The sequence below is a fragment of the Engystomops pustulosus genome, chromosome 5, assembly GCF_040894005.1.
Source record: "Engystomops pustulosus chromosome 5, aEngPut4.maternal, whole genome shotgun sequence".
Classification (NCBI taxonomy): Eukaryota; Metazoa; Chordata; class Amphibia; order Anura; family Leptodactylidae; genus Engystomops; species Engystomops pustulosus.
The window spans coordinates 84,714,632-84,728,257 of NC_092415.1; the positions used below are offsets into that span (position 1 = coordinate 84,714,632).

A 13,626-nucleotide genomic window follows, 5' to 3' on the forward strand; every position below is an offset into this window, starting at 1 on the left:
AAATTTACTTTTAACGGAAAACAACACCTTGGACCACTGAGCAGTCCAATGCTTTTTCTCCTTGGCCCAGGTAAGACGCTTCTGGTATTCTCCATTGGTCAGGAGGGGCTTTCCATTTGGAATGTGACACTTGGCAGCCCATGTCCTGGATATGTCCGTGTGTGTGATGGCTCCTGAAGCACTAAATCCAGCAGAACTCCACTCCTTGCGAAGTTGCACAGCATTTTTGAATGGTCTTTTCTTAACAATCCTATAAAAGTTGCAGTCAGCCCGGTTGCTTGTGCACTTTTTTTCCCTAACACTCAACTTTTTATTATTATGCTTTGACACAGCGTTCTGAAGAGGCAGCTTCTTTAGTAATGGCCTTTTGTGGATTATGTCAATGACTGCCTTTTGGACATCTGTCATGTCAGCAGTCTTCCAGCCTTTGCAGGCGTTTTGGGTTCATTATTCTAATTTTATGAGATAATGACTTTTGGGTTTTCCTTGGCTATAAGGCTGGTTGCACACGCACCGCTTTGTCTGCATTTGAAACCGCAAACAAAGCGGCGACTTTCTATGGAAACGCGGGTAGGCGCGGATTTGTCTGCGTTTTCAAATGCAGACAAAGCAGTGCGTGTGGCACCGTCCTAAGGCCGGTTTCACATTATTCCTTGATCACCGATGTAAGGAGTGCTGTGCCACGGACTGATCACTATGCTGGGGACGGAACTGTGTGCATAATGTTGCTATAGGATGGAGAGTTTTTATTTCCCCGATAACAGAGAAGACTGTCAAGATGATAAAAAACATTTTATTATGCTTTATACAGGCAGTCCCCTACTTAAGAACACTCGACTTACATACGACCCCTAGTTACAAACGGACCTCTGGATATTGGTAATTTATTGTACTTTAGTCCTAGGCTACAATAAACAGCTGTAACAGTTATCACAGGTGTCTGTAATGAAGCTTTAGTGTTAATATTGATTCTTATCACAACCCAACATTTTTAAAACCCAATTGTCACAGAGACCAAAAAAGTTCTGGCTGGGTTTACAATGATAAAATATACAGTTCCGACTTACATACAAATTCAACTTAAAGAGAACCTACCACCACGAATCTACCTATAAAGGTAGATCGGGTGGTAGGTGGATGTAAGGGACGTGAGGAGAGCTCTTTTTAGAGCTAATCCTCACGTCCCCGCTAACTTTATGTAGACTTTATTCCCCTAATATGTAGATTTCGTTATGCGGCTACTGGGGCGTGGAGTAGCTGGCACGAGGCTACACAGCGCGGCTACTCCACGCCCCAGTAGCCACATTACTCCTCCTACCTGGTTGCGTGCGGCGCGCAGCTCCTCGTAGCTGCGCGCCCTCGTCCGTCATGATGGTGTTCTGCGCATGTGCAGAACGCCGGCCGACGGCTGAGCAGTCCCAGCTCCGAGGCCGGAGCTACTGCGCATACGCAGTAGCCGGCTTGTCGGACGAGGGCGCGCAGCTACGAGGAGCTGCGCGCCGCAAGCAACCGGGTAGGAGGAGTAATGTGGCTACTGGGGCGTGGAGTAGCCGCGCTGTGTAGCCTCGTGCCGGCTACTCCACGCCCCAGTAGCCGCATAACGAAATCTACATATTAGGGGAATAAAGTCTACATAAAGTTAGCGGGGACGTGAGGATTAGCTCTAAAAAGAGCTCTCCTCATGTCCCTTACATCCACCTACCACCCGATCTACCTTTATAGGTAGATTCGTGGTGGTAGGTTCCCTTTAAGAATAAACCTACAGACCCTATCTTGTATGTAACCCGGGGACTGCCTGTATATTGAAATTGATTTTCCCATGAATATTCTTTTTATATTCTTAGTTTTGTGGTACTTTATTTGGAGTGGTGGAAATACCAAAACATTTTCATGTGTATTTTAACTTTACTTTTACAAAAAAAGTTTTTACTTAAGTCAATTTAACAGCAGCATCTGTCAGGGTGCAGTCACATGTCGTTTTTAGCTGAAGAGAGATTTGCCTAATTAAACAGCTGTTAACACTTGTGTTTACAAAACGCATGCTTTAACATTTGAATTTTGTAGGATTGGTGGTTTGTCACTACCCACTGATCACAGTAAAAGTGCCCACCTTAGGCTGGTGACACATGTGGCGCTTTTGTTGCGATTTCGAACGCATCATACAAGCATGTGTTTTTCAAATGTTTGCTTGCGTTTTAAAAAAACGCCATGCCTCATGAGGGTTAATTGCATGCAGCTGTGCCTCATGAAGTTTGTAAGAACGCAGTGATCTTGTTTTACAAGCTGTTTGTGCATGTAAAAACATTGTGAAAATGCACACACAAAAAAATGCAAGTGAGGAAGCCCCAAAAAGTCAGTACACTAAACTGATGCGTTTTACAAGGATGCAAAAACGCAATGGAAAAAAATGCAACAGAAATGCCACGTTTGTCACTCAGTGTTCTGGCTACTTTCAAGGAGCGAACATACTCATTTACACACCAGCTACATTGTACGGCACATGTCCGTATTTTCTGGCTGTGTGCTAGCCATACCACAGCAATTATTTTCACATTCCCTTTGTTTTCAATGGAAAATATGTTCATCGATTTGACTTAATTTCTGACCAAACCATAATTTCGGCTCTCTTCCCCTCCCTTCTCCACCTGGCTATGTGCTACACCTGGGTTCCCAACCCTGTGAGCACTTGGTTGTGTGCATGTAGCCTAACAGTATAATAATGTCACATTGTTCAGAAATGGTATCATTTATACACAGATTATTCTGGAAAGTCACTTTAGGACACAAAGGTAATCAAACATGTTAAAGACACAAGAGTCATTAAGCTTAACAAAAAACAAAACAAAAAAAGCAGCTTTACAAAAATGGAGTTTTAGCTTTATTTAAGAATTTATTTCTTTGTACACAGACTTTCCAATGGCAATTCTCTCCATTTACACAATGTATGCTATGTTTTCTGCACGTTTCTGCCCACCCACTTGGGTTTTATTTAACCATTTGTATTTGCCAATCTTTTAAAAAACCCCGTTGTATAATAATTCACACCAACCATTATTTCCCAGTACAAATTATCCATCGCAAAACTTCTAGAAGTCTATGCACAGTTCACACCCAGCTGAAAATTCAGGGCAAAAAAAAAAAAAAAAAGCTTAAACACTTTTGTTTCTCCAGCAAAGATATGTTATACTGGGAGCAAACTACACTGGTTTACTTCACCGGGTCCCAGAAAACTGGAACTTACAGGAGCAGGGCTACAGCCTACAAACGTGGCAGCTTCGCTGGACCTAAATGTAGGCCCTCTCCCCCCCCAAAAAATGTAAAATTATGTCCTGGCACATTTCTGTCAAACTGTACAAGCCCTCGTGTAACCTAGGACTTCAATGCTTCGTAGAGTTACAGTTCTCCTGGGTGATGCATGATGCTTTAGGTTATCTGGGGAAAGGGGGTAGGGGGAAACAAAAAAAAAAAAAAAAAAGTCCCTTTTGGGGGATAAAAATTGCAGTCAATGATTTTGGATGTTTCACAAGACTACAAGTCCCACTTCATCTCCCATTATGGAAATCACAGGTTTAACCATCCTGGACAGGAGGGGCTTGTATCGTGGACAGATTTCTGAAAGACCAAAGTCTGTTTATTCATCAGATCCCGCTGATCTTTTCTGGGCTCGCTTACGCGGAGATCTTCTTGGGGAAGCTTTGTCTAAAAGAAAAAAGTTATGATTTAGATTGACATACTTTCCCAACAGTTAAAGGACATCTGTCATCAGGTCTGTGTCACTTGTCCTGTCACCACTACCTGTTGGAGCAGCTCACAAGGATCCCATCCCAGCCTTTATCTAGTTATTTCATACATTATTCATTGTAAAATCATCTATTTTTTATCATATAAATGAGGCTGGTCACATGGTCAGAGGCAGTGATGTCACCCCTGTTACCCCTCCCCTCTCCTCCCCCTGCTCATGTCTGTGTGTAATGTATAGTAAAGCATGGCTAGTGTGTGTGCTGCATCTGCTGACATGCTGCATCCTCCTAATATACAGAGACACAGACATCAGCTACACATGAATCTGACATGTTCTGCTGTAACATGGCTGCAGCCTGGAGCTGCTGTATCTATCCTATGCACACACAGGCTGCAGGGGTGCCAGCACCAGGAAGCCCATCATTATACAGCCTCATATCATTACACAGGCTGTCAGTCATGCACTGGGGGTGTGACTGTGCCTCCCACTCATGAATAGAGTGGACAGCTTGAATATGCTAATGCTTCATTGGACATTTCACAGGTCATTTGCATACAGCTTTAGGACCTCATTGCTTAGGTTTACAGGCATGTAGAGGGACAATAAAGGGATAGAGGCAATGCTCTCTAATGGCAGTTTATGAAAATATATTTAGTTTAGGGGGGTTATTTTGCATGACGGGTTCTCTTTAAATAACATTAGAAGCACAACGGGAAGTCAAATCATGCAATACGCCATGTACATCAATATAACTCAGAACAACTTACACCTAAGGCTGCATTCACACACATGTATGGGGGACCTATATACGGCCGATATACGTCCCCCACACATGCGGCACCGTACCGCTGCTTAGCCCGGGAAAAGATGGGACATGTCCTATCTTTTCCCGTATTACGGCGCCGTGGCCCATATGTTCCTATGGAGAGGGGCGGGGGCGAGCTGCGCTCACCTCCTCCTCCTCTCCCCCGCGTGCTGCAGTGTGCCCGCCGTGCTACGGTGCGGCGGGCAACGGCAGTGTGCACGTAGCCTATGAGTATCAGATTAGAAACGGTCCTTAACAACTTGCTCATGTGGCATCTTCCTGACAGCCCCTTTTTCAAGTCTGAAACGTGTCACTTTATGTGGTTACAACTTTAGAACACCTAAAGGAAACCTACCTTCAGGTATCTACCCAACAAGGTAGATCGCATAGGGAGTTCCTGTCATAACATTAATCTGTATCCTTTTTTAAATTAAGTGTAACCCTTTTAAAATGTAATGCTAATTCACATAAAGTGTTGGAGGCTACTGGGGGGGTGGAGTAGCTGCACCGTGGATGGGAGTACAGGCTTAAAAAAAAAAAAATAAATTGGTGAAAATTCTGAAAAATTCTCCATTTTCAAAATTCTGCTTTTCAGACCACCAAGCTGACTTTTACTGAATGTCTGTTTGGTGTTGACATGAAGTATATTGATACAGCATGCAGGACAAGCTAATGACATTCACCAGACTACCCTTTTTTGCAGATCCACAAAAACAAATGACATAAGGATGACAAAAGGGCCATTTTTTACAGAATACGGTTAAGAAACATTACACACTGATGATACAAGGACTTATAATAGCACGTGTTCACATGCAAATAACACAACTCAAGCCACATACAGTAGTACAAAAAGACCTATGCAGAAACATGACTGTACTTTCACTCAGAAATGTAAGAAGTCTCACCTCGTCTACTTTGCACTGAAGCCGCACGGAAGCAAAAAACAAAGACAGCAAGAAATGTTAAAGTGGAGAACAAAGCTTTAGCAGAACAGATAATAAAGTAAGAAACAGAAGACAGTATTGTTCCAAATGTCAACAACATTAGTGGAAAATAAAGACTAACATACTTGTACGGCAAATTTTATAGAATACATACTGATTTGGCTCAATGTCTCAGGAGGAATCCAGCTCATGTCCACATCATTTTGGTTGGATGTGCCCATCTCCACCTTTTGGGCAGGTCGCTTTCTCTGCAGACAGGAAAAGGAAAGGGTTTACATACATTCACACAGCTACGCAGGTGCCTGCATATGTGGGCAATTGCTAAAAAGGGGTCTCCTAGTGACCCTTTAATTTGTGTTAAAATGTAAGTAATGATATTGTACTGGGAAAAATATTGTAATGATCCCAATGATATACTGTACACCTGCAGAACTGTACAGGTTTACTGCCTGCAGCAGAGCTCTGACGGGTTTCCTAACATACCCATAGAATGGAGCGCTACAAGGTATCCAACTGTATGCTCATACAGTGGTACACATCCTTCTGTTCACCCCCTCGCCGCTGAAAGGGTTAGGAAGAGTGAACATTGACAGTAGCCAGTGATTTGCAGCTGCTGATGTTTATGTTGTCTCCATATATACACAGTTGCATTTCTGAGGGAACCCATGTTCAGATTGGGATGCCAAAAAGATGCATCTGTCCCCTGTAGGCTATAATGGCCTCCACTGAACATGTATTTGTGGGGAAAAAAAAAAAAAATAGCAAAGACAATAGTCCTACTATTGTTTGGTAAACATATAGGCAAATACAAGTGCCCAGAAAACAGCAAAACAATTAAAGTTGCAAATTGTAAGTGGCAAAGACTGCAGAGTGGAGAGTTTTTTTTTTAACTTAAATATGCATTTAGAAAAAAAAAAACATCTAGGAGGGACATTTAGAGATCTGGTAGGCCAAGACCTTAGAGTTCTTTACTGTTTGGGTGCATCTCCAACTATTCATCACAGAAGCCATTACTGAGAATGATACAAGCTAAATGGCTTTCAGTTTTTTCTGGACCATTTCTCGGCTGTCTCCATCAAGAAACCTGACCTGCAAGATTGTAGGAGCAGTATGCTGATCAGGACTATGAGCACTTATGGTGCAGTTACGGATTTCATAATTGTGACTAGGGAAGACCTGCAGAAACCCTCACCAGTCATGAGAGCCGGACTTGAACGTGGTTAGGAGCAGGGACTACAGATGGCACAGCAAACATTTGTGCTTACCTTTCTAGATTCCAACAACTGATGCAGACCAACAACCACAAGCAACCCAAGACCTCCGAGGAACAGGTACATGAAGATGCTTTCAAAATAAAAAAGGTATAATAAGAATTAACTAAAAAAAAAAAACCTAATAAGTATTGTAATGATAATACATACAATTCTACACACAACCACCTTTTTTTTCCACCTATCCTTTTTACATATCTCCAAAGCATCATTTGGTGTAAAATAGGTAACATTAGCTAATGGATCAGCCAAAAAGATAATTTCTTAGTGTTCCAACTAAAGGGATATACATATATTCCTTTGCACTGGAGGATACTCCATTTCATACAACAGTAAGAAAATAAAAAGCCTCTTGCTTGCTACATTTGTAAAAATTTTAAAAGTTGATAGGGATCCATCAACCGGGTCTCCAGCAGTTTTCACTGTGGTGCAGCCATTCATCTTTCTTCGCGCTTGTAATTCATTCACACTTCATTTTTATTTATTTTTTTTGTTGTACTTACGTCTCTCCATCCAGGCCATCTTCCTTTTCAATTATAGTCACAGTCTGATTGAATACAGCATCCTGGAAAGTATTGCCCTGTATTTAAAAAAAACTAAAGTTAGAAAACCTCAGGATTCCTTTTTTAGGGTCAGATAGGTTACAAAAAAAAAAAAAAAAAAAAAAAGTTTTTCACTTGTATGAAAAAACAACATGGAATCAGACTATATACTGGAGACCTGCGACCTAGATGCTTTTTCAGGATTTAATATCCAATTCATTTGTGTGCATGATCTATATTCCTTCCACTTTGCCCTCACATTAGGTTTTCTGATTGCAGACTAGCGCAGCACAGGGTCTCACTTGTTTTGGTGACGCTATATTTCATTACTGATACTCCCAGTTATATTGTAACACTTTATAAACAGAATGAAAAAACTTACACTTGCATCCTTATAGTTCAAATTGATGACCAGGCCAAAAGGACGTCCCCCCATTGGTTCAGCAGGGATAAAAGAGTATTCAAAGGTGGCCTGCCTCTGAGGAGGAACGACTGTGCTTAAAGGAAGAGCTGTGAAATTCTGGATGTAGAACTGGTAGTCTTGTGGGTATCGGAACGATGCATCAAGGGATTCCACAATGAAGTCTTCAGTACCCTTGTTAGTGAAGCCAACAAGGAACTTGACAATATCATTAGCTGGGAAATCTACAAAGAGAGAAATAGCACTGTATCAATAGGTTAGAATAGGTTACAGAGAATCACACGCCATTTCTCCTTTCCCTAAGTAAGGGGAAGCCCATCCCATGGCGACAAGATGCTTGCAGTGTTACACAGCCAACACATGCCACTACAAAAGTCAAAAACATTTTCTGTTTTATCTTGCATAATCAATGCCATAATTAAATAAAAGATTACCGTATTTTCCGGGCCATTAGGCGCACCGGAATATAAGGCGCATCAGTCCGATGCGCCTTATATATGGAATAATTCCATATATAAGGCGCATCGGACTATAAGGCGCAGGGTCCGGGGGCGTGGCGGAGGTCCGGGGGCGGAGCGGAGACCTGACGAGAAGAGACGCGACGCGACCCGAAGACGAGACCCGGCGAGACGCGGGGAAGGTGAGCGGGGAATGTGGAGGAGGGCAGCGGACCATACTTACAAAGGTCCCCGCTACCGGAGACAGCAGATCTCCAGCGGGAACTGCAGACCGACGCAGCAGAAGTTGTTTGTGCCGCGTGGTCTGCAGTTCCCGCTGGAGATCTGCTGTCTCCGGGGACCTTTGTAAGTATGGTCCGCTGCTCTCATATAGGGCGCACCGGACTATAAGGCGCACTTTGGATTTCCAAGGAAATCCAAGGCTTTTATGTGCGCCTTATAGTCCGGAAAATACGGTAATGCTTAATAATTAACTGCTTAGTCACCTCACCACCACCAATGAAATAGACTACTAATGACCACCAGTACAAATATTACATAAAGCAAACAAACCTTTTATATTACAATTATAAGTTACTATTTAAGTCATTAACCCCTTAAAGGGGTATTCTCGTCTGGGCATTCACATTCAGTTTGATTAATCTGCCATTAATAAACATTTCTTCAATTAGATGTTATTAAAAAAAATGTTCCTGTGTGAAGATAATTTTCCATAAATGTAGTGATATGGTCCCTTAGAAACGAGATAGCTTCCTCGGATACGGCCACCTCTGCTGAAGGGATTGCACAAATAAACAAAAAGTCTTTGTATATGAAATATCTGAGAATTACTACATGTCCCACAGCCGTCCTGTAGTGATGATCGCTGAAGCCAGGTGGTCAGGCAGGGCTCAATAGTACATGTCTGGCCACTGCTGCCTAAATGTGACGTGGTCGTAACCGAGGAAGCTATCTCGTTTCTAAGGGACAATATGGCTATGTTTATGGGAAATTATCTTCACACAGAAACATTTTTTTTAATAACATCCAATTGAAGAAATGTTTATATATGGAAGATTAATGAAACTGAATGTGAATGCCGAGACGAGAATACCCCTTTAAGGACGGAGGGTTTTTCGGCTCATTTCTCGCTCTCAAACTTCAAAAATCCATAACTTTTTCCGTGTACAGACCTGTGTGAGGGCTTATTTTGTGCGTAACAAATTTTACTTTCCTGTAATGTTATTTATTTTAACATGCCGTGTACTGCGAAGCTGAAAAAAAATTCCAAATGTGGAAAAATTGAAAAAAAAAAAAAAAACGTCACGTTCTTGTGGGCTCAGTTTTTACGACTTTCACTCTTCGCTCCAAATAACACGCCTACTTTATTCTTTGGTTCGGTGCGATCGTGGTGATACCAAATTTATATAGGTTTTATTGTGTTTTAATACATTTTCAAAAATTAAACGAATGTGTACAAAAAAGAAAAAAATTTTTTTGCCATCTTCTGACGCTAATAACTTTTTCATACTTTGGCGCACGGAGATGTGTGAGGGGTCATTTTTTGCGAAATGAAGCGACGTTTTCATTGATACCATTTTGAGGTCTGTGCGACATTTTGATCATTTTTTATGTTATGTAAAAAGGTGTAAAAGTCGCATTTCGGACATTTGGGCGCCATTTCCCGCCTCGGAGGTCACCGCCGGCCGTAACCGTTTTTATATTTTGATAGACCGGGCATTTTGGGACGCGGTGATACCTAATATGTTTGTGATTTTTACTGTTTATTATGTTTTATATCAGTTCTAGGGAAAGGGGGGTGATTTGAATTTTTAATATTTTATTAATTTTTTTTATTTTTTAAACTTTTTTTTTTCTTTTTTTTTCACTATCTTTTAGACCATCTAGGGTACATTAACCCTAGATGGTCATATCGCTGCTACCATATACTGCAATACTTCTGTATTGCAATATATGGCATTTTTGCAGCTCATTCATTACAATGAGCCACTGGCTAGCACCGACCGCGGTTATTAGCGGTGGGGGTTTTATGCATTATGCAAAAAACCCCACCTTTGTATGAAGAGGACTCAGCCCGTGAGCCCTCTTCATACATCCCTTATACCTCTGCGCCGTAGAGCTACGGCGCAGAGCGTTAAGGGGTTAAAGGGCTTATACATTACAGAGTACTACACTCGTGAAATTCAGCACATAATTAAAACATTCTTCTAAGGAGCTGCCATTCTGTTTACAGTAAAAGAGCCAAGGGGAATAAGCACCTCCTCTGCTCCTCAATGATACTGAGCAAGTACTACTAGAGTGGGGCCACTGCTCTTCTTAGTGCCTCCTAATATTTTTGGGATAACTCCTATATTTGAAGTAGTTACTGTACAAACCATAGATAAAGCTGAATTACCTTCGCCTTTAACAAACAGAATTGTCGTGTCAGCATTGGGAGAGGCCTTCGGTTCACCAGAACTCAAATCATCTTCTTCCTCCTTTTCTTCTGTCTGTTAAAAGAAAATAAAAGGGAGAAAGCTTTGTTTTAACTATTGTTATCAAGTATTTGGCCATGTTCTAAAACATACATATACATACCATTGGCAAATTCTAAGATACACATTATGATGTTATATCACAAGCCAAAAGATTATCTATAAATGTTTGCAATAAATCCTTACACTTCGCTCAACATTTATGATTTTTAAGCTCCTCCACCGTCCTGAAACCTTGAATCCAGGTCATCCAACTAGCCTAGGCATCTGCTGCATTTACATTTATACTTTCTATCTACATTATCTTTAGGTTTGTAGAAGTTAACTAATGAATGGGAAGCAAAAATAAAATGTCACAAAGAAAAAGCAAAGCTGCATGCAAGTACAAAATAACTATAAAAAGCATTTGTGATGCTAGTGAATGCAGGCAGCCACCTTTGTAAGTGAATGGGGTTTTTATAACACTTGACATAATGTGAAGAGAAAAACTAATGCTGCCTGCAGATAGGTCATTATGAACAATCTGATCGGCTCCTCCTGCTCTATAGGAAGCTATGCACATCAGAATGCATTTTCATTGGGAAATGTTTTATCTGATAATTGTTACATTGGAAAAACAAATACAATTATAATCTGAATTCTTACCAGGACCCATATGATTTTGTTTTATATTCTTTGAAATAATAAGGGAACAAAAAGAGAAATGAATCACAGAGCTGGAAACTCTTTTGAATGGAAGCTTGGTCACATTACAGACATGGCAGTCAGCCATAGACTACAAAGTACACACTTACCAGGTCAGTTGATTCATCTTCTTCTACTTCAGCCTCATCATCGTCATCTTCTACTACAGAGTCTTCAATTGCTTCTTCATCTTCTGTTGCATCTTGGGCAGCAACCAAGGGACCTTTAATAAAATCATTTAAAACAAAAAGTGTTTCAGCAAACAATCCAGAGCTGATATTTTACATGAAGTTCTTAAACCAGAATCATACAGTTGAAATAACATTTTAAAGTTAGAATGCCAAAATGTATCAAATTTGGAGTGATCACCTGCTGTGTACCAATTGAAGGGCATCCAAAAAATTAAAACTTATCAGCATTGCCAGGAGGAGAAATGTTAGTTGAATAAATACTCTGAATGTATGATGCCAGCAATGCAGAGTGTGTGCCACCAAGAACACAGCAAGTTACAATAGTCTCTAATCCCATTTTTCATATAACAGAGGCAACAAATGAGGCCTCCATAAAGTTTTGGGTTAGGCTTGGTACACATCCCTCATCAGAACTAGATCTGGCATGGGACATACAAATATTGCAGAGATACAGAGTTCAGCTTTAGTTTTATAAACAGCTTTTGGAAAATGAAAACTGAGCTCTACTTGGTTTTCATGGGCAACTATAACAGTTCTGCTCTCAAACACGTCTGATAAATCTCCCCCCATGTGTCCAGTAGACCCCTTTAACGATAAAGGGGAGAAGCAAGTTTTCACATTTACATCAGTCAAACCTGTGTCATATGTTAATGAAATATATTTTATTCCATTAACCAGAGTGGTGGATCCTATAGATAAGAACAGATGCAGATAAATGGTCACCGTGAAAATGTCCATCCGCTGTTCTAAGGACCCTCTGAGGCTACAGTTACAGACAGCGTAAACGCCGTACCATAGCACAGCAGGCACATGTGGGTGCCCGGGCACTGCTCAACCCACCCCTCTCCACAGAGAAACATGGCGCATGGCACCATATTGAGGGGAAAGAGACTGCAATGGAGCCACAGCGCCGTCCTATGGGGGATATATATACGTTGTATATGATGACCGTATATATACGTCCCCCATATGCAAGTGGCTACCAAGCATCTACTACATACAACCATGGTTTCAAGACATGTCAGATAGTGGTCTGGGTTGTAGGGGACATAGAACAACCTCCTTCAGTTCAGGATAAATTAAGTTTAATGGACACAGGGTACAGCGCGGCCCCACGGTGGCCAGGCAAGTGGCCGCCGTACAGCGCGGCCCCACGGTGGCCAGGCAAGTGGCCGCCGTACAGCGCGGCCCCACGGTGGCCAGGCAAGTGGCCGCCGTACAGCGCGGCCCCACGGTGGCCAGGCAAGTGCCAGCTGTATGGTCCATGGTGTACCAGGTAACTGATGGCCATATTGCACAGTCCATAGAGCAGTGTATGGGGAGGAGCCGTAGAATGAATGAGCTGGACGCAGTGACACGTCAGCCATAGGCCCTGTACACACAGCATGCGTCTACACACTCCCTGCGATGCAGAATAAGGCAGAGCACAGTACGGAGCTGCCAGCAGTCACATATACACACACACGCCCGCAGACTGGGGACATAACACGAGCCTACCTCTGCCGCTGCTCAGCAGGGTGACCGGGAAGGCCAGGAGCAGTAAGAACAACAGATTGCGGAGCGAGGTCATGTCGAAGTCCGGTGCACGTCGGAGCGGTCGAATCCAAAGAGAAGCAGAGGAGGTGGAGGGTCTTCCTGACGCCGCCGCCTCTTACTCTATTATCAGGCCCCTTCACTCAATGGCGACGTGATACGTATCCTCCAGAATTGTGAGGGAGGGGCGTAAGGAGGAGGACTCACACGGCCCGCCCCTTCCGGCCCGGGGGGAAGCGGACGTGGCTGCCTGATCCAGGGGACGAAGCCGTGCGTGCGCTGTAATGAGAGGGCGTGGACTATACATGTTACTCACTCGCCAGCCAATGAGAGACGAGCGCCTCTGGTGACTTGCTGTGGACGTAGTAGTAGTGCTCCAGGCACGGGTGGTGAGAGGCCGGAGCTGCGGCTGGAGCCATGTTGTTTGATGATGTGTCGCACGTTACTTGTATGGTTGGTGGAGGACAGCGCGCAGGTCATATAACAGGAAAGGCAGCAGCAACCACAAAGTAGACGTCACATCTCATTCCTAGCGGCCACTTGAGGAACTACAGTAGT

At 42.6% G+C, this 13,626-nt stretch overlaps 1 protein-coding gene across 2 annotated transcripts; it reads right to left on the minus strand.

The window, feature by feature from the left end:
* Nucleotides 1-2,855: 2,855 nt before the first annotated feature.
* Nucleotides 2,856-13,294, minus strand: SSR1 (signal sequence receptor subunit 1). Of its 2 annotated transcripts, XM_072152536.1 has the most exons (9): nt 13,033-13,294; nt 11,455-11,567; nt 10,582-10,675; nt 7,690-7,952; nt 7,269-7,345; nt 6,760-6,838; nt 5,649-5,742; nt 5,456-5,470; nt 2,856-3,699 (listed from the first exon to the last, which is right to left on the minus strand). In XM_072152536.1, exons 1-9 carry the CDS (start codon nt 13,103-13,105, stop codon nt 3,632-3,634), a joined length of 876 nt encoding a protein of 291 aa, XP_072008637.1. In that variant the 5' UTR covers nt 13,106-13,294; the 3' UTR covers nt 2,856-3,631. The 2 variants fall into 2 exon arrangements, with proteins under 2 accessions (XP_072008637.1, XP_072008638.1); XM_072152537.1 differs by lacking the exon at nt 5,456-5,470 and having other exon boundaries at nt 13,033-13,292.
* Between the last annotated feature and the right edge of the window lie 332 nt (nt 13,295-13,626).

Coding starts and splice junctions, on each gene's coding strand:
- SSR1 (XM_072152536.1), bottom strand. CDS start 13,105: ATGACCTCGCTCCGCAATCTGTTGTTCTTACTGCTCCTGGCCTTCCCG. Junction 10,676..11,454: donor AAGATGAATCAACTGACCTG/GTAAGTGTGTAC, acceptor TTCTTTTAACAG/ACAGAAGAAAAGGAGGAAGA. Junction 6,839..7,268: donor GATGGCCTGGATGGAGAGAC/GTAAGTACAACA, acceptor TTATTTTGAAAG/CATCTTCATGTACCTGTTCC.